Source organism: Puntigrus tetrazona, chromosome 5, assembly GCF_018831695.1.
Source record: "Puntigrus tetrazona isolate hp1 chromosome 5, ASM1883169v1, whole genome shotgun sequence".
Taxonomy (NCBI): domain Eukaryota; kingdom Metazoa; phylum Chordata; class Actinopteri; order Cypriniformes; family Cyprinidae; genus Puntigrus; species Puntigrus tetrazona.
In genome coordinates, this window is record NC_056703.1 from 8,202,703 (window position 1) to 8,223,550 (window position 20,848).

The 20,848-nt window shown below is 37.1% G+C and overlaps 4 protein-coding genes across 17 annotated transcripts in view; 3 read left to right on the forward strand and 1 right to left on the reverse strand.

Annotated features, from left to right (window-relative positions):
* The first annotated feature begins 2 nt into the window (after positions 1–2).
* LOC122345867 (histone H2AX) lies at positions 3–682 on the forward strand. The gene has a single exon (XM_043240353.1). It carries the CDS (start codon positions 100–102, stop codon positions 526–528), a length of 429 nt encoding a protein of 142 aa, XP_043096288.1. The 5' UTR covers positions 3–99; the 3' UTR covers positions 529–682.
* A 35-nt stretch (positions 683–717) lies between these two features.
* Positions 718–7,487, reverse strand: hmbsa (hydroxymethylbilane synthase a). Of its 4 annotated transcripts, none has more exons than XM_043240350.1 (14): positions 7,281–7,487; positions 6,340–6,393; positions 5,513–5,603; positions 5,157–5,206; positions 4,944–4,999; positions 4,484–4,561; positions 3,854–3,931; positions 3,555–3,630; positions 3,260–3,373; positions 2,988–3,026; positions 2,390–2,509; positions 2,189–2,242; positions 1,969–2,055; positions 718–1,558 (listed from the first exon to the last, which is right to left on the reverse strand). In XM_043240350.1, the coding sequence occupies exons 1-14, from the start codon at positions 7,305–7,307 to the stop codon at positions 1,388–1,390; spliced, it is 1,095 nt and encodes a 364-aa protein (XP_043096285.1). In that variant the 5' UTR covers positions 7,308–7,487; the 3' UTR covers positions 718–1,387. The 4 variants fall into 4 exon arrangements, with proteins under 4 accessions (XP_043096285.1, XP_043096287.1, XP_043096286.1 ...); XM_043240352.1 differs by having other exon boundaries at positions 5,513–5,585; positions 7,281–7,486; XM_043240351.1 differs by lacking the exon at positions 7,281–7,487 and adding an exon at positions 6,481–6,610 and having other exon boundaries at positions 5,513–5,585.
* Positions 7,488–8,290: 803 nt separating this feature from the next.
* On the forward strand, positions 8,291–15,823 carry arcn1a (archain 1a). The gene is made up of 10 exons (XM_043238564.1): positions 8,291–8,446; positions 10,005–10,268; positions 10,497–10,676; positions 11,069–11,268; positions 11,349–11,513; positions 12,134–12,299; positions 12,501–12,648; positions 12,743–12,851; positions 12,991–13,195; positions 14,234–15,823. The coding sequence occupies exons 1-10, from the start codon at positions 8,444–8,446 to the stop codon at positions 14,321–14,323; spliced, it is 1,530 nt and encodes a 509-aa protein (XP_043094499.1). The 5' UTR covers positions 8,291–8,443; the 3' UTR covers positions 14,324–15,823.
* A 265-nt stretch (positions 15,824–16,088) lies between these two features.
* Positions 16,089–20,848, forward strand: part of phldb1a (pleckstrin homology-like domain, family B, member 1a) — a 41,353-nt gene continuing 36,593 nt past the window's right edge. For 3 of the 11 annotated variants that reach the window (XM_043238549.1, XM_043238555.1, XM_043238556.1), the window contains exon 1: positions 20,428–20,688. In XM_043238549.1, coding sequence (XP_043094484.1) covers positions 20,611–20,688 — 78 coding nt within the window. In that variant the 5' untranslated portion in view covers positions 20,428–20,610. Of the gene's footprint in view, positions 16,421–17,979; positions 18,214–20,425; positions 20,689–20,848 lie in introns of those variants that run through there. The other 8 variants (XM_043238552.1, XM_043238554.1, XM_043238557.1 and 5 more) reach the window with 6 other exon arrangements.

Below are 20,848 nucleotides of genomic sequence, written 5' to 3' on the forward strand. Positions count from 1 at the left end.
TACAGCCCTAGTTCAGTCAGTCCTTAAATACTGCAGCAACTGCACAGCTTGCCTTACTGATTTCTTCTGCGATCTGAGGAAAGAAGTTTCTCGAACAACATGTCTGGAAGAGGCAAAACCGGAGGCAAAGCCCGCGCCAAGGCTAAGACCCGCAGCTCCCGCGCTGGTCTGCAGTTCCCTGTCGGCCGTGTGCATCGTCTTCTGCGTAAAGGCAACTACGCTGAGAGAGTAGGTGCTGGTGCTCCCGTCTATCTGGCTGCCGTTCTTGAGTACCTCACCGCTGAGATCCTCGAGTTGGCGGGAAATGCTGCGAGGGACAACAAGAAGACTCGTATCATTCCTCGCCATCTTCAGCTGGCCGTCCGTAACGACGAGGAGCTGAACAAACTGCTCGGTGGAGTGACCATCGCCCAGGGAGGTGTTCTCCCCAACATCCAGGCCGTGCTGCTGCCAAAGAAAACTGGCCAGGCTGTCCCCAGCTCTGGCAAATCGGGAAAGAAGGGTTCTTCCCAGTCACAGGAGTATTAAAAAGCTACGCTGAACTTACTTAACTCACCTAAAGGCCCTTTTAAGGGCCACCCAATTATTCTGAAAAGCGCTATTTCTATGTATCTGAACTGTGGTGGTAGTATGTATTGACTTTTTTTGCACATTAAACCGCTTTGGGGTTTTTTTTTATTTATTGAAGTCTGATATGAACAGTTTTTCACAGCATGATGGAGGGAAGGGAATAATGGGATCAGTTTATTTTTGATAATTGCAGAAGTTAACATTCTAGAAACAATTGATTGGTTAATTAAAACCTTAAAGGCACATTGTGGGATGAAAACTACGGCATAAATATAAAACCAAGTAATTTCTTAATTTTCTTTTTTCCAAATTCAAACTCTTGGTTTCTCATCAATAGATACTCTGTATTTAAAAAGGCATGGTATGTTTTAAAAACTGAGGATATGCTGTTAAATAAAAATGCCTTGCATATCAAATATATTCAGTTCTACATTAAAAACAATGGCAATATATGAAAAGTAACTCCTTTTCAAGTGGTTCATAGATGAAGACAGCAGTCTGACATCATAAGTGGAAGCATGAATTCTTCCAGAAATCGGTGCCTGAGACAATACAATAGTCACAACAGTAGAAATGTCTTGTGTATGCAGCTGAGAAAAAAACCTAAAGCTGCCACATTGTTAAACTGAGGCACTGAGGTATAGTATCTGAAGTTGTTTTTAGTCACAGATTACACAGCCAATCAAGGTTGTATTTAAGCTCTAGAGATTCAGCTACAGAGCATATAGTTGAGGTGTACAGTTTAAGTTAAGTTAACAGCATGTCAAAGGTTCCAAAATTAGGCCTAATACTCCAGTGCACAAAGTGTAAAAGCCAGCTAGCGAGCATCATTTAGTTTCCTGGCAGTTGTGAGAATGTCTTTGGCCCCCTTGTTAAGGAGAGCATTTGCCAGATCCATTCCCAGGTTCTCCGCAGCATCAAGGGCCGACGATGATACGTTGTTGGCAGTGACTCCAACGTGTACACACTCCTGTGCACTCTCGCTCACCTGGTTGAAATAAAAAGTTACAATACTGTAAATTATAAATAACGTTGTAAAACTGTAAATGCATTGCCAATCAAAAGCTTGGGGTTGGTAAGATTTTATTTTATTTTTAAAGAAACCTTATGCTCACCACGGCTGCATTTATTGATTTTTTTACATATTTCAGAAGCTGAATTTTCAGCGTTATTACAGTTTTCAGTGTCGCATGATCCTTCAGAAATCACTCTAATATGCTGACATCTCAATCAGCAACACTGCAAACGTTTAGCTGCTTTATATTTTTGTGGAAACCATAAAACATTTTTATTCCACGATTCTTTGGTGAATAGATAATTTTTTTTTCAATTTAATGCATTCTTGTGATGATAAAAATATCATACTGACCCCCAATCTTTCGTATATTTAACCCTTACTTTGTTGCTGATTTCCACAACCGTTTGCATAGTGTCCTTCAAGCAATCAGCTCCATCCAAACTATAAACTGCTCCAGTCAAATATAGCTGAAACCGGAAAAAAGACAGTTTAGTCAATGCAATACAATCATAAACAACACATATTCAGATTTGCGTTGCGTAAAGTAGCATAACATGCCACTGAATGTCTGCTAATATAGTTATAATTTAGTCTCTTTACCATGGACCCTTTCACTTCTGTATGCACAGCAACGGGCACACTGCAGCCTCCTTCCTGAGAGCAGAGGAAGGGAATGAAGAGCAGTATTAGAACCATAAAACTGTTAGACTACATAGAATGCCCTCAGGATAAGGTTAGACTGATATGAACCACACACGATGAGAGCTGAGTTCATGTGTGTGTGTGTGTAAGAAAACTCACAAGCTGCTTGAGGAAAGCTCTCTCTGAGATGCACCGCAGCACTGTGTCTGGATGGTGCAAGACAGACACCATTTCCAGGATGTCTTTATCTTGTGCTCTGACTTCCACTGCCAGTGCTCCCTGATGATAAGATGCATTTCTGTTCATTTACAGACTGACATTTACTCACTTAGGACACACTTCTGCAGGTTAATGTTACAAATAAAAAAAAAGAATGGATTGTTTTTTTTTTCCAAACTAGACAATATTGACTTTTTGTCAGTGTATTTTCTGAAATTGACTTTCCTTGGTTTAAAAAAACTCTACTATAATAAAACCTGCATGTAACATATACCATTCATCTGCACTCTCATGGCTTCAACCGTTAACATCATTTGTTACACAGGTGTTTCCTTTAGCGTTCTATTGTGCATTAACAGTTGAGCTAGCGGCTGCAGGTGCTCATTTTATTTTATTTTTTTCGCATGAACAGTACAATAAGCACATAGCATGACGGGTATAAACACTGAAAAATATTTGCTACTAAATCTGGTGCATGAAAACCAAATGCAATGCAATTTCACATTTCATAAACGGTTGTGCATTTTTGTACACTTACTTGCCCAACAGCATACATGCAATCTTCGGGGCCCAGAATCTGCAATTTATACAACATCTGCTATAAATGCATTATAAATAAATCTATAAATACCGCTGCAGTCAACAGAGACTTCTAGATTTAGAATTGTGGTTAGTAGATATGGGTTTTTGCCCCATGAATATATTACATTCTTGTTATACACCCATATCATGTCTCATATTAAATATTTTTTAAAGCACTGAATATGAAGCCAGACTGAGATCAGCTTTTTCTCTTGACTCTTAACATACCTGACTGATTCTGCTTTCCCATCCCATACGTTTAAGGCCCGCTGCAGCCAGAATAATGGCAGCGTAGTCATCCTTTTCATCCAGCTTCTTCAGACGGGTGTTTAGGTTCCCTCTCTATAGCAGAAAGGTCAAGGAGCAAGACTCTAGTACCATTAAAATGCTATACACTATAGGGAAACTGGCCTGTGGTAACAAACACCCAGGAAATATGGGAATCAAAATCGATGATAAATCTCCAGCCATTAATAATATATAAACACCCACTGATTTAAAAGGAAAGGAAAGTGCAGGATACAATATTTTCAAACTCTAGTTGAGGGAATCGTTTCTTCAGCTGAGCTGCTCTTCGAAGTGAACTTGTGCCAATCACACTGAAAAAAAAAGAAGAAGAGAGGTTTCAAAAATGTTCTGGTTTCATAACTGCATAGAGCTATCAATACATGATATCTACAGCAGAATGCAGATTTTGAATTAAATTCTATCACCATGAAAACCACTGATCTCTCGATTATTGGGTCATCCATCAAATTCTGGAGGATAGATGCTGGCACTTGTATTTGGCATGACAAGATTGTTAAAAAATACTGAGCTCACCTCTTCTCTGGCAAGCTGTCTAGGGTAAGTCCAGCATTCTTTGGATGAAGCACCACTGCATCATGGGGATTTTCTCTCCTTCACAAAAATAATAGTTTATAGGTTATCAGACTACCTACTACAGTGCCTTTAGTAGTAATTACAGGTCATAAATTTACAATTCGTAAATAACCTTAAAATCAAACCAAATCAAATTAATTAAAAGGAAAGCCCTACCGAAGTACCTGCTAAATGACTAAATGTAAAAACTAACAATAAGGCTAATAATTAAAAAATATTTACACTACGTGTTGGATTAATTCATAAAATAAAACATTACATTTCTTATACTTTATTTGCGCATATGCAATTTCAGCTTTGCTTTAACAGGAATAAATTATATTTTAATTAAATATAAAATATATAAAATATATTTTAATTAAATGTTAAAAAAATAGTAAACATTGATAACCATAAAAGTTAAATTAATAATAATAAATAAAAAAACCCACACACATTTAAATTCAATAATTACTAATAAATTTTGACTGGTAGGATGAATTAATTAACCAATAGATTCATTTATTTAATTATTAATGATTAAATATTTGTTAGATATAAATATTTGTTAGTTGAGGATGTGGTCCTTACTGAAGAATGGCTCCAATAGTGAATCCAGGAGGCAATGAGGTAGGTAAATCCTTAAGAGAGTGCACCACAATATCCACTCTAGTGATGAATAAATACATATTTTAAAAAAATATGACCTACACACTACAGGAAAAATATTTTTCTATATGAACTATTACGTGCATAAATAAGGTTTATTTCATAAAACACATCAACAAGGCTAATCAAGTGGAGTACCGCTTTCACATCCTCTGAGTGTTAGAAACCAGTAGAACAGAGATTGAACGGAGGTATTTGATACCTCGTATCAATATACTGAAAGCCAGTCTAAAGCACTTTACAGCATAATCAAATGAACAAAAGTCATTATTTTGTTTCCTAAAGAAGATATTGAAAGGGGAAACCTTCATATAAGCTGACGAAAGAACATACTTAGCATAAGTGTCCTAACAGAAGCTCAGTTTTGAATCATCAAACTTACTCATTCCTCTCGAGTGCATTCTCCAGCTCTTTGGTAAAGAGGCTCTTTTCGCCAATCTAAGAAAATACAGGTTTAAAACATGGTAAATCTGACACTTTTGATAGCTGATAATGGATTTGCGCGTGTTGGGAAGCACACAAAAGTTCAAGGGCATTTCTTCTCACCAAAGCCTGACAAAACGGCACGTAATGCAATTGAGGATGGAATTTCTACCTTTGATAATGCGGTGTCCAGGATTTTGTCCCCAATTGTAGACATGGCAACTGAAAGCACACAGACAAGAAGGTTAAAGGCTGAATAGCTGTGCGCTGGCTCCTATTCTGACATCATCATTCATGTCTTTTGACACGGACAGTAGGATTCAGCAGTGAAGCGGTCGTATAGATTACACATTCTCAGCAGTCACAATCGCTCTCTGTTCTTAGACAACCGTTGAGTGCATAAGGACAAGAAAGTGTGTGTGTGTGTGTGCAGATAAAAATCTATGCATCTGATTAAAAGATACAACAAATGCAATACAATTCATGTAGAGGGATTTCATGCAAATTATAGCAGGAAAAGGTCCTCACCTATTTCTAGATGAACATCTGGATAAAGCTCTTTCAGGGTGCCGGCCACGCTGTCTGTCTGAATGCGAGCCAGCTGAGAGACACACACAGCCTCATTATTAAAAATACAAAAATATAATTTCGTCAACGTCTCAAAGATACAGCGCAATACATGAAGCCAAAGCATGAATACATTTATTGTGAGTAGCTCCCTGATAAGTGCTTTTAAAGATTCTCTAACACAACTTTTGATTAAATGTTAGCAGTCACTCCAAGCAAGTATAATGGCGACACCGAGGGGCAGTTTCTGTCTGATTAAAGCACACAAGTTTCACACCCATTTCCATCTTGTTATCTACCCTCGCTTTTTAACGGCTCCCTAGAGCAGAAAATCTAACTCTTTACACTCTTAGTTCAATTTAAACAGCTTGACTTAACTTGTTGCATTTATCATTTTATTTGAGCTTGCAGTGAGAAAACCTAAATATAATGGTCAAGGGTTGTCAATCTGTACAGACTGTGGGATCCTCAACTAACCAAGTGACCCTGAATGGGGTAAAAGCTACGTTTTCTGATTATTTTCTCACATTTTATATAATGCTTATCAGATTATAAAGTAGCATGCTATTTATACTACAATTTATATATACTTGTATATAAAATGTTTTGACAGATTATGTTGTTTTCAAAGAGGAAAAAATGGTTATAATTCATTATAATCTATTTAAACAATACACATTAGATATTAAACACATTTTTAAAGTTAAGTGTTGAGAATACTTTCATTGGAAGATGAAAGAATTTATAAATTACAAAATGGCATAATCGAATGCCTCAAGAAACATTACCTGGCTCTTCCTTGTTCCCATGCGAATAACCCGACTGACATTGCCATTTCCTTCCTGCAAGAAAAAGAATATCACAAAACTTCATAATAATGTTCACCTCAACTCTTCTAAATAGCAAAACAGCTTTCGTCAGACTCTCACTCTAATAAACCTGAATGGCCCTTCCATATTATTTGCAGATATTTTTACAGCTCTGGCTGGAGAAGATGATGTTTCAGGTCCAGGTCTAATGAATGACTGAATGAATGAGCAACTGGTGGAGGGTTTTCCTTCTATACAGTGTCCTTGGGTGTCCACCCTGTGTTTCTGGGCAGTGCTGATAAACTAAAAGCTCCATGCAATGCATGTAGTTGCGGGTAAGATATATGTTGACCTCAGTTTGACCAGTTGTTTCACAACACATCTATTGTTAATTCTGACGTTCGTGTTCAGAAAACACCATGACAGATGAGGCTAAAAGAGACAAGCTGTATAGAGGGTGCTTAAGTCATGCTTCTAAAAAGTTTTTAATTTTTATTACATTATGTGAAATCTCAATTTCTCGTTTAAAAAGGCTTGGCCGTTTGACCTGTGCATTAAGAGACCTTTGTGCTTATCAAGTCTAACATGTAACTACAAAATTAGAGATAATCTTGTTTAAGAGGTCTTTCCTTTACGCTTAATTAATCGCTACATCATCGGTGCACTTGTCGTCAGAATATCTAAATAAAAAGTGGCTAATGTAGGAAAGATAACTTAAATAACAAATACATTCACCGTTTTTATTAAATAGTCCTAAACGCTAAAATTCATATTCGCTCCTTGAATCCACATGGCTCAACGCCCGCCTATTTCTCATTCCATGCACCAATAGAAAGACAGAACGTTTAAAATGGCAGTTCACCCAGCCAATGAAATATCACTATGCCAGTTGCGTTAAATCAAGTAGTTGTTGCACTTACTTGAGAAGCACTAACGTTCCCAGACATCTCCGCTGTTAAAGTGGAACGATCTGTTCCCCGACCTATATCGTCAGGATTTTTCACTCATTTGCACAGTTGTTTTGGTTGAACGGATGGTTTCGAGAATTCCCAACAGCTACCTCAAACTCGTGACCCGATTTTTGCGTGACCTAGACGGGAGCGATACTTCCGTCTACCAAGAACACGCGGGTCCCCGAGTGTGTTCATGCTGGTTATGCAGCGCCACACAGCGCATACTCGAGTCTCCAAAATGTTTTAACATGAATTATACAGACTTAACATTAATTTGAGCTTGCATTGAGAAAGACCTAAAAATAATGGTCTGTGTCAAGGACAAAATGCAGTGAAACACAGCACTTCATAAGAGTTAAATAAAAATGATTTAATTGCAAAATACTCGAAGGACAGAAGTCTGTTGAATCACACACACACACACACACACACATACATACATATATATATATATATATATATATATATATATATATATATATATATATATATATATATATATATATATATATCATTTTATGATTACTTGGCTAGAAATAATGCATAAAATAAATAATAAATAAATAATGCATTCGTTTTTATCTCTTGTAATTTGTGTCTAAGATGCTCGGTTTTGTTTTTGCTTTTAGCATTCTGTCAAGGGTCTTTAGATCAAAAAATTACAGGCCAAAGCACTATACTGTTAGTTATCAAGAGAGACGAATAAACAAAATAATTAACAAAATCCACAATGAACTTAGCTCTTGCTGGCCACAGTTTCGTCTTATGTCATCATATTATAGCATAATGCATAAAAATGTTCGTCACAACCACATTACATGGCATGATTATTTGTGTAATATAATATAATATAATATAATAGTGATGGATACTTTGAAAAGAACGCTGTAGTGTTGTGTGAGGGTTGGGCAGTGCTGCTGATGTTGGATCTTCCACATATGCCGCGCTGCCCTTTTACCCCGCTGACGAGCTGCTTCCGGTTGGAGACGTGGCTTACACTTCTGCCATATTGAATCGCGGAGCGGAGCAGTGCACGCAAATAACAGTTTATTTTTCTCCACATAGCATTTATACAGCCACACAAACGGCGTTTAGAAGATCAAACGCGAAAAACATATCAGACACTGAAAATGGTGAGTATGTCGGTTCGTTTTTGTGCAAACAACTGCTTTCGACGACGGTTCCGGTTTTTCCATGAGAGATTGCTGCTAGCTAGCGAAATGAACCGCAGACTGATTTATTGCTCGATGTGCCTGTTAAATTCAAGAGCAACTTCATAATTAATGTACTGAGAAACTGCTCGGCGATAGTGTCTATAATGTCGCTTTTGAGCTGTTAAAACTGGCTAATAAGACAGGTTGTCAAAATGATGGTCGGTGTTAAATACTCGCTATACTGCAGGCCTGTAACTTTCGTTATCAGCTTCTCATTAAAAGCGATAACAAATCAGTTTTGTAAGTCTGTGATTAATAACAGTGGGGGCAAATGACTGTATCTAGCCCATTTGTCATTTGTAACATCTGTTGACGTGGTCAGATTGTGTTAGCCTTGAAGCTGCTAGCTTAATAATGCTTAAAAATATTGCTGTAATTTATCATGAAAACAGCGAACACTCAGGCTCAATTAAAATGTTTTTGTCTTATTTTTGTGTAATTTGTTAAAGCTGCAGCTAGTATGTGTGTTTATGCAAATGGCCTTGACACAATATTGCTCCATTTCTTCCAAACCGTCTGGAATAGGATGGATTGTTTCATAGCTTTTGTGTAAAAAATAATAATAATTAAGTGAACAGTAATTTCCACAAAAACTTCCCAAAGAAAGAAACCACTCAGGGTTTCACGCAGAAAATAAGAGTGTGTGAGTCGTTATGCTTTAATTGATTTATCAAAGTTTTTGAGTTGCTTTATGGAAATGTTAGGTTGATATCTTAATTTGATCTTTACTGTAGTTTGCTGCCATATGGTCACAGTCATCAGTGATAAAATACTCATAGATGTTATGAAGTAACTTTTATTTCCTGTGATGATGCTTTGCAACAATGTGTGTAGTGAAAACGTTATACAAATGAATATAAATTTTATACAAAAGACTTTGCTCGGTGTCTTATGGATGCTAGCTTGTCTCATAGAGGGTTGCATTATAGTATTTTGTAGCAGCTGTCTGTTAAAAATGTAGTCAATGAAATTTAATATTTAATATTTATCTAAACAGACCACAGAACTCTTCATCCCATTAATTTCTTGGTGTTGATAAATGGGACCCATTGATCCTGTCACTTACTTGGACCAGTTTTTCTGTCTCTTGATGATGATTTCCATGGTTTTTGAATTAACATGTAATTTCAAAAGACTCGAGAAATCATGTCAATTACTGTAATCAATATCCCTTTTTCTTTGTAATGCTCAATACCTACCTAATTATTTGGATAGAGATCACCCCATGTGTATAATGTGTTTCTCTGTTAAGAAGCGCTTTATCCTCAGTTAAACAAGTGAATAAAAATGAAACGCCTCAAACATGAGAGCCGTATAAAGTTTTTTTGCTCTTGGAAGGAATGTTAATATCGAATCTCAGAGGCACCTTTCCATCAATGCATCCAAAAACAGTGCGCTGCGTTCTGCACGTTCTTCTCTGAGGATTACCTCTGCGTTTTTCTAATCGTTCTTCAAAATTCTTGTTGAATAACTCCAGGTGCTGTTGGCAGCAGCGGTCTGCACCAAGGCAGGTAAGGCCCTGGTGTCGCGGCAGTTTGTGGAGATGACACGGACGCGAGTGGAGGGTCTGTTAGCTGCTTTCCCCAAACTGATGAACACCGGCAAACAACACACATTTGTGGAAACTGAGAGTGTGCGCTACGTCTACCAGCCTCTGGAGAAGCTCTACATGGTGCTGGTCACCACCAAGAACAGTAACATACTGGAGGACCTGGAGACACTGCGTCTCTTCTCACGTGTGGTATGATAGAAACATTTTTTCATTATTTTTTAATGCATCTCAGTGTTCATGTTTTAGGGAGAAAATTCTTTAATAATTGTAAGTTATATCATACAGGCATATCTAAAAATTGTAATTGAAGAAAAGTAATTTTTTTTTTTTTTTTTTGTAGAACAAAAGCTTGTCAGTGTTTGTTGTAGTTCTGAAAGCATGCTGAGTGATATGTTCATTTTTCTTATATCGTGGTAGATTCCTGAATACTGTCGTGTCCTGGAGGAGAGTGAGATTTCTGAGCACTGCTTTGATCTCATCTTCGCCTTCGATGAGATTGTTGCGCTCGGTTATAGAGAAAATGTCAACTTGGCCCAGATTCGGACATTTACAGAGATGGACTCTCATGAGGAAAAGGTGTTCCGTGCTGTCAGAGAGGTAGGCATTTTTTACAGAATAGCAGTGCACACTTTTCACTTTTCAAAAATAGGCTGCTATTTTTTCTAATTAACAAATCTGGCAGTTCCTCAAAAGTCTACAGCATATAATGACATTCTAGAAAATTCTTCATCCTGCTAGACTTGTTTAGCTCGGGTATATGCACTGATGCAGAGGAGGAGGATCAATAAGTTCTTAGTGCGTGAAAGAAGGCGCTGTGCGTGGACTTCACAATTAAACATCCGAAATCCCAGCCATGTTTGTAGTTTATAAATAACACGCTGGCAAGAGCTCTCAGATGACACTTGATAAATTAAATGCTTAATTTGCAATGTAATTTGCTATCGATTATCTTTTCTTCACTCTAAACCGCTCAATTAATTGTTCATTAGACTCAGGAGCGCGAAGCTAAGGCAGAGATGAGACGGAAGGCTAAAGAGCTTCAGCAGATACGTCGCGATGCCGAGCGTGGTAAGAAGGGACCAGGCTTTGGTGGTTTTGGCAGCTCGGGTATGAGCAGCAGCAACTCGGCCATCATCACAGACACGCTAATCGAGCCTGAGAAACCCAAACCCACCCCTGTACCAGTCAGGTACTGCCATACTCTTAATATACTACAGCAGGACACAAAAAAACAGCAGCTGGCTGCAATTTAATGCCTATTTGTTTTAGGTCCAGTGGTCCAAGTAAAGCGCTTAAACTGGTTGGCAAAGGAAAGGAGGTGGATGACTTTGTGGACAAACTAAAGTCAGAGGGAGAGAATATCATCTTGCCCAGCACAGGCAAAAGACCATCAGATGCATCCAAATCTCTACCTCCTCCGACCCACACGGAGAGGTAATGATCTCATTGTTTTTGTGGGACATTAGTGGCGTCTGTGATCTTATTCAATTAAAATAATTTGTGGTGCTGTTCGTTAAGACACTGGAAATCCATGTTTGCAAATGATATGCCTCTCTGTAAAGCTTTTCAAATAGGCATGGAAATCTTTGTTTCTGCTTGCTTTAGATGGTTTCAGATTAAGACCTCTCACATTAGTAGCATGTAAGCAGTACATGCAATTTTATTAAATTTTTTTTATTGCTCATCTTAACAGTAGCAGCATTTATGCTGTGCATGTGAGCAGCGCGTCAAGTACAGTCTCAGCACTGAGCCTATTTTTGCTGTGTCTTGCACGCTGTACTCAGCAGAACATATGGTGAAAATGCACTTATACATCAACAGAATGAAGACACACAAGTCTAAGTGAATTTGGATCGCAGAGTTTGATGGTTCTATTCTTAATTTTTTTATTATTATTATTATTATAGGGCATAGTTCGATAACCCAGAAATCTTTTATCTGTATAGAACCACAACTCTGTTACACATTATTAAGCACCATCTGAGATTTAGCTTAGGTTAGAATCATTTTCCAACACTTTAAATCTTTAAAAAATATTTCTGTCTAATATTCAGTGTGCATATGCGAGTGGAGGAGAAGATTACCCTCACGTGTGGCCGTGATGGTGGCCTTCAAAACATGGAAGTGCTTGGCATGATTACTCTTAGAGTGTCTGATGAAAAGAATGGGCGGATTAGACTCAAAGTCAACAATAATGACAAGAGGGGCGTGCAGTTGCAGGTAAGTTTGTATGTTAATCTAAATATATGCTAATATGGCTAATTAGAAGACAACTCAAAATAATACCAAATAATATATATATATATAAATAATATATATATAAAACACCAAAATGGAAATCTTCTAAGATAATATATGAAACCTTATAAAATATATATATATATACACTATGTTAGTAACACACTTGTAACTTCTTTGTAGACCCATCCAAATGTGGATAAAAAACTTTTCACAGCGGAGTCTGTGATTGGTCTGAAAAACCCAGACAAGTCCTTCCCTCTGAAAAGTGACGTGGGTGTGCTGAAGTGGAGGCTACAGACCACAGATGAATCTTTCATTCCACTAACAAGTCAGTGCTGAACATCTGGTAGTGGTACCAGTAAATTTATCATCTCCCAAGTAGTGTCACATGACCTATGCTTATTAATTTCATCTTTGTGCAGTAAACTGCTGGCCCTCTGAGAGTGGTACTGGCTGTGATGTAAACATTGAGTATGAACTGCAGGATGAATCTCTGGAACTCAATGATGTAGTCATTTCTATCCCTGTACCGTGAGTACAAATTCATAGGCTTTAGTTCAGGCCTTGATTTATTGGCATATAAAAAGCACTTTTTCCCCATGCGTAATGAAGCATCTTTAATCATTTGCCTTGATATTGACATTTGTCTATTGTAACAATTTCATCACAGGTCAGGGGTAGGAGCTCCTGTGATTGGTGATCTAGATGGAGAATATCGCCATGACAGCAGACGAAATGTGCTGGAGTGGTGTCTGCCCGTGATTGATGTGAAGAATAAGACCGGTAGCCTTGAATTCAGCATACCTGGCCAGCCTAATGACTTTTTCCCTGTCAGTGTCTCCTTTGTCTCTAAGGGCAGCTACTGTGACATTCAGGTAAGAAAACAGTTGTCGATGATGAGTTAAAGGGGGTTATTTCACCAAAAAATTTGAATTCAGTCATTCATTACTCATCCTCATGTCGCTCCAAACTGACAAGACCTTCTTTCATCTTATATTTTTGATTAAATTTTTCTGAGTCTCCATAGAGTTTTCAGTTTTCTGAGTCTCAGAAAGTTTTCTGAGTCTCCATAGACCGCAACACAACTTACACTTTTAAGGCCAAGAAAGGAAATAAGGACTTTGTTATAACAGTCCGTGTGACGTCAGTGGTTCAGTCTTAATTTTATGCAAAGAAAAAAAAAACAGTTATCTTCTGTGACTTGTGGGGTGCTGCTGAACCAGCATTCTGACCTAGAACTGGGATTTTGTATTATCTTACAAAATTTTATCAGTTGAGTTGCATCTCAGATGTCATCAAAAATATCTTAATATGTGTTGACTTGCATAAGAGAATCAAGAACATGTAAATGTATTGTTAAATGATGGCTCGTTTCCACTGAGCGCTCTGTACAGTACTGTACGATTCGGTACAAAATACCCTAATCCAGCTTGCATTTTCACTGCCATCAGTACCCTTACTTGATCTAACTGGTATCTGAGGGAATGTAGCGATTGATGATAAAGCATGACAATAAGTACAATTCTTGCCTTTTTTTTTTAAAAACAATGATAGCCATTATAAAAGTAGTTAATAAAAGAGGTTTAAGAGGAAATAAAGACAAAAGCAAACAAAGTCAGCACTGTACTATGGACAAGTTAAATAATGATCCCATTGTATCACGCAAAAATTATTATTCTAGTCAACCAATCAAGGTTCTGCAATGAGTTTAGCTCCACCCTTTGGTACCCTTGCTGTGCTAGGTACCCTTACAGAAGGGTATCAAAAAGTGTACAGTACATTGCGTCCTGTATTGAAAGTGGTTAATTCCTGTGTTTAAGTATTGTTTGCTATAGAGTACTGAAATGAGCTAATGCATTAGGATATCATGTGGACAATAGATTGTACATTCTGTTCATCTTCTCTCCTTCCAGGTCGCTAAGGTGTCTCAGGTGGATGGAGACAGCCCAGTTCGGTACTCCACAGAAACATCATTCGTGGTCGACAAATATGAAATATTGTAAAAGGAAACATCACTAACAAAATTACACCCAACTTGACAGAGGAGCAGATAAATGGACTGAAACATTCATATAAATAAAAGAAGGGAGAGACATATAAATGGAGGGACGATGCAATCTTTATCATCTTCAGCAGTACATTAACAGGATTCCCCTTGGGTTTTTTTTTTTTTTTTTTTTCTTTTTGGTTTTTTTTACATTTATTTTCCCCTGCAAAGAAAGCAAAGTCAGGTTAGTCTTTGCTGACAATATTGGCTCCAGCTGTACCCAATTTGGTTCACAGAGCAATCTTCTTTTTAATGGCCAAATCAGTTAGTGACGGTTGGGGCTAAAATGGAGACTGTATCAGGAGGGAGTGGGCTGGTGTAACTTTATTTATTTGAAGCCATCGTGGCAGTATATTTTTGAATTGATGGTTTATATACCTCCTCTGTAAGGGTACAGTCATGTTGCTTGTGTCTTTTCTGAGTTTGTGTTCTAGACATTTACTTTCAGTGTGCTAACTTTTTTTGAAACACTAGAAGATTGTTGTTCTTTGCCTGTAATAGCTTTTTCTTCCATTCCTTAGTCATTGTTTTTTCTCTTTCTTTGTCACTCAGACTTCTTGTTTTGTCTAAACTACATATTTTATCTCCTTTTTTCATCTGCTGTTAAACATCTGACATGTTTAAGAAGTCTGTGCTTGAAACTTCGTCTAACTCTTGACTGGCTCTCTGTTCTCCTGTTTTACATCACGTTTTGGAAATTGTCGTACGTTTTTAAAACTTTTGTTTTCAGTTTATCATGGATATCTAAGGGGAATTTGACCACCTATTCAAACGGAAAACCATTTAAAGCCATTAACAAATGTGTATTACAGAGAGATGACTTCATTCGCGATGACAACAGTGCAGTCAGAAAAACTTGTTGCTTCAAAAATGAGTGCTCAGTCTGTCTGCTTTATATCATGTTTTCTATTGAAAGCAAAAACTTCAGGCTTGGACTTTCTTACTATTAGAAGGCAACCTGCTCACCATCTGAAATGAGTTGTTAGAGCCCTTCAGTGGAGGATCGGGATCATGTCTGTCTCTTTAAGTGTGTGATTGTGAGTAGGTTTTTCAGGGAGGGACCTCTGGTCTCCTATCAGCATTATGAGTGGTGCCCAGCCTGCTGAGCCATCATCCCAAACTTCAGTCTCAACCCCACATGGCCCCCGCTGAAGAAAATAGGTTTCCCTTGCTGTCTTGGTTCCCAGTAATGCCTTGAATGTCTCTGCATATTTTGATGAGGGGAAGGGCGTATTAAAATGTTTTTGTTTATCTTTTTCCTTTTTTTTTTTTTTTTTTTTTTTTTTTTTTTTTTTTTTTTGTCCGGTTTTCATGGAATCGTAATATGGATTGGGGAATGGTATAAAGATATCAGAGATTTTTTTTGTAATCTTGTAAAATAACGAATTAGGGATTCATGATGAAGAACATTCCAGTGTAAACTTATTAAAAAATCATTAAAGAGTTTAAAAAGGAAGATCTTTTATCTGTCCTTCTTTTCTGCAGTGGTCATCATCATTGTTTACATTATAATGGTAACAGTTTAAATACTTTATGGACTGGAATACATGGTGACGTTTTTAGACACAACCTATAAAGAAGCTTGTGTTGCATGTATTTGAATTACCACACTGAATGAATCATGCTTTTCCGTTTTTGTGTGTGGATTTTTTTTTTTTTTTCCACCATCCAACCAGGGCTGGAGAGTTGATGAAACAGATATATTGGATGTGCTCTGCTCGTGAGTGATGCAATAGTTAAAAGGACTGGAAGTGAACTGAGGGCCTTTATATGATCAAGAGATTAGTATTATCTGGATGTCTATATATTCAGCTGGAAAATGAACAGAATCAGGCGGTGAAGAACATTTTTATCTGTCATGTTCAGGACTAAGGAGTTATTTTTCATCTCCTCCTTTTTGGATTAAATACAATGGATCCATCTGACTTTCTGAAAGAGCTGCAGAGCTATTCATCTTCAGTCTGTACCGATCCCACTCTTTAAGACTTTTTCCAAGAATTTTCCTGTTTACAAACCAAGGACCACAATGTCCCCTAAAAGGGTTCGCTTTCAAGTAAGTTTCCTTTTGCTGTTTTTAAAGTACTTGTTCTTTAAGGCATACGAATCTACATTTTGCTGAAAAGCTGTGTATATGAAAAGCCAATATATTTCATTTTAGGTTTCATACTGACAACACTGTGCTCAAATGCATGCTAAATAATATATTTTCTAATAACGGCAAAAACAAGCCACGTTGACAGCTATTACCAGAGCTTGGTAGGAAGTTACAGTATTTAGATTTAAATGAAATACATTTGCTCAACCACCAGAGGTCATCATTTGGTTTTTAATGGAAACAGTCACCCCAACTGACAGCATGCATCTTCGAAAAGAAAGATGATTTCTATTCTACGTCGGGTTTTATTATTAAGTGTGTGATTTAATTTGATGTCTATAAATTTGGTTGTGGATTTCAAAAAAATAAAAGGGAATTAAATCCATTTAAATGATAAAGATAAAAAGAATAGAGGCAAATTGGGTTTAACCACAAAAGTACACTGTCCTGGACGAATACTGATACATCAGACAAAACAGTAACGAATGGAAAGTAAGTGTTATTTTAGCAATATTTAAAGTTGCAAATATCTGATCTGATATTTTCCTTTATTGACAGCTGTTTCATAGCTTGTCCAATCATATCCCATCTCAGTCCATATTTTTAGACAGATTTGTTAGTTGCCATTTTGAGTCCATAAGCTGTTCTTTGCAACTTTACAGCCTTGTAAACCTCCCCAAACTTTCCTATCCTCTCACATCCCACACAAGGTCCTTTCCAGACATGCGTAGGTGGAATGTCTCATGGGCTGGGATTGGGTTGAGGGGAAAGCCAGTATTGCGTATGTGTGTGCATTTAGAGTGTTAAACATTTGGATACTAAAATAAGACATTATTGCGAATGTAACAACAGCCACTTCTCTTTTGAATAGAGGAAATGTAATCTTACCATATCCACAAACTCTTCCGCTGTCCATTCTTGCCTTTAATTTTTTGCATTTTTTCCTCTTCCGTTTGTTGTCATAAGACATTTTACAGAGGGCAATTTAATGTATTTAGAGGGTAGCGTTATTGGCTTATTGTAATTGAATTTGATTTCACATTTTGCTTATCTGGCTGGCCAGAGTTCAACTATGCTGTGGGAATTAGATTTCTTTGTACAGAGAATTAAATGGATCAGTGGCATGAGGGAGAGAGAACCAAATAAGACTTGCTTCCATATACCAATATGCTGATATTACAAATCTAATTTTACAAGACACCATTTCTAAAATCTCTACATCAGTATTTGGCGATAAGTCACCCCTATTGTACTCCTGTCTATCCTCTCTCTCTCTCTCTCTCTCTCTCTCTCTCTCTCTCTCTCTCTCTCTCTCTCTCTCTCTCTCTCTCTCTCTCTCTCTCTCTCTCTCTCTCTCTCTCTCTCTCTCGTCTGTCTCCTCATCTGGGCTCAGGGTGGGTGTCTCGTTCCAGAGGCTGAACAAGTGAGGAACTCTTCAGCTGTGAGAATAAAAGACTGCCTTGTGGCAGTAAAATGAAAAAAGAAGGAAGGGAAGAAGTGTGTGAGAGACTATAAGGGCTGGAGAAAGAGAAAGGGGTGGAGAGAGCGAACATGTAGGTTGGGGAATAGTGCAGGACAGAGAGAGCGAGGGAAGATATTTCTAGCTCTGAATCTGATTTGTACATCCTGCTCTTGTGCTCCACAGAGTTTAAGGTGTCTTAAAGTAAGCATGAGTTAGAAAGACACCTGTTTTCAGCACTTAGGATTACACATGGGACTTGCAGAGCCACAGTTAGGATCTGAACTCATAGGTAAGGCTTTGATTGACAGCTGGGTTTGTGTGATAAAGTTTACTGGATACTTTTGGAGTAATGCTGTTCTCTCAGAAACAAATGGTGAAACACTTGGTAATAATTTACCATTTAGGTACTAATATGTATGTTTAGCTAATAAATGTACCTTTTAGGGATGAATAAGGTACACAGAACTAGAGGTGGATTTCATGACATTTTAAAGTATTTCATTATTATTATTATTATTATTATTATTATTATTATTAATTAATATTTTTTGTAAAGTTTAAGGCTTTGTCTACTTGTTTTTGTTTAAAGCACTTTAAATTGGTACAATTAAAGCAATTCCATGATATATATATATATATATATATATATATTATACCACATGTCTGTTTGTGTCAATGTCAATGCTTTTAAAGCAACAAACATTTTTGCAATCTGATTTTGAATCAGGTTATGAGTCACTAAAAGAGGAACTGAAAGAGACATTTCCAGAGAGATTTCCAAAGAAAGAGTCACACTTTGGGGAAGCCAAGAGTCTTTAAAAAGTAACAGTGCAAGTGTCACAGTGGACATGATGTTACATTATGAGTTATGAATGACCTCATACATGAATGCACTTCTTCATTTTAATCACGCTATTTGTGAGTAATGGAGAACTCTGCTCTTACTATGGCAAATACGACTGGGAATGAAAATGGGCTGCACTGGACCAGCATGGGAATAATGGCCCTGACCTAAAGCATGGACAATGAGTCTATTGTCCCAGTGGAGACAGCACTGTGCACACCAGTGTATGAGAAGCCTGTGTGTGTAGGAGAGCTGTGCTGGCTCTCCTGGTCTGCTGACACATTTTTGCTCCAGCAAAGCTTCTTTCACTAAAAGAAGCTGACTAACAGGTGGTTCGAAAAATTCCTCACCTGTCGGTCAAATGTCTCACCTGTCTAATTAATCTGGTGCAGAAATGTGAAACACATTGAATATTTTTTTTCTGGACAATTGTGATGACACCTGCAATACAGCAGACTGAACATTTACATCATACAGCTAAAGTATCACAATATGTGGTTTACTTTACTGCAGATTCAGTTCTGATCCTCAGTTTTATTTTACGGCTGATTGCATTGACTGGTTTGAACACTTCAGAGTCATTCAGAAATGCGACATGATTGAGTCCTTAAATAAATTGTTCAACATTGACTTCAATATTAACTTAGTTATGCTATGTCCTCATTTGAGGACATCAGGACTCAATAAAAAAAAATAAACGACATAAACTAAAAAATGTATAAAATAATTTTTTTTTAAATAAATCTTTGTATAAAGATAATTCTCAACTATGTTATCACAGAATTATTTGATATACCATTTTCTTTCAGCACAATGTGTGTAAAATGGTTATAAACAGGTTTTCTTTTTATGTACAATGTATCTATAAACTAAATCTAATTTGCATATTAATGTGTTTTTGGGGAAACATCTTGAAAAAAAAGTGTAATAATTGGAATAATATATGACCAGATGTTCATAATAATATTTAATAGAATACTGAAATTTAATTTCTTTCCCTATACATTTGTCTCCCAAAATGCATAATAAATATTAATTTAGTCCCGGTATCCTCATATGTGGACATATGAAATCAACATCCTGTTTCATAACAGAATGTCAGATTTTGATTTGAAACCCCATAGCATTTTTCTGAGATGATGATTTATGACCCACAATTAAAAAATGTGAAAGATTTAAATGATAAGTAATGTTAAATGATAATGAAGACCAAAGAGAGGAAGTGGATATGATAAAACATCCAATCATTTGGTATCTCTGGAAAGCCCTGAATGTGCTCTGTACAGAACATCCAGACTTAAAACTTTGAGATGCATAGTCTCAGAGAAATTGACTAAAATATGTCTTCATATGAAGACACAGGGTCTTAAGAAGTTTTAAAAGATGCCAAAGGAAAAATTGCATGATCATATAAATACTTATGTATAGGGAGAGAAAAAAGCATAATGAAAAAGCAGCGGAGAAGAGGGCAAAAACATGGCCTGTTATTGTCAAACATATTAATCTGTACTATTACAGTGGTGGTGTTGTTGGTCTGGCTTTTCACTAAAGTCAGTAAAAGCATCAGTAAAAATTGGTAAAAAAACATGGTTGTTGAGAGTTTAATGCCTTAATATTGTGTATGCAAGATTGCAGGAAGTGTAAATTGAACACTGAGCATGTTGGAAGGAGAAAAAGAAACATGGAGTGGATGAAAACAACATACAGGAGTAACAAAAAGAAGAAATTGAACACCAGCACAGACTTGGTGAATCAGTGCCAAACTGGAATTAGTGCCTCAGCTTTTCTCATAATGCCCACACCTTCATTCAATCAGTCTGGGTCTCACCAGCTGTAGACAGCATGCCCAGACACTTCACTGACCGATTTATGTCAATGATCAAGTCTGGCTCTACGGGTTTCAGCCGGCTCCAGTTCCAGGTATTACTTACCTCTTTAATCATCATATACGAGTCCGTATATACACCTCTTTAGGGAAAGAGAGAAGCCTGTCTTGATTGGGTTAAGACATTTGCATTAAACATTAAAATGTCTTTTTTACTAAATAAATAAGAAATGCATACATAGCATTAATAAGTGG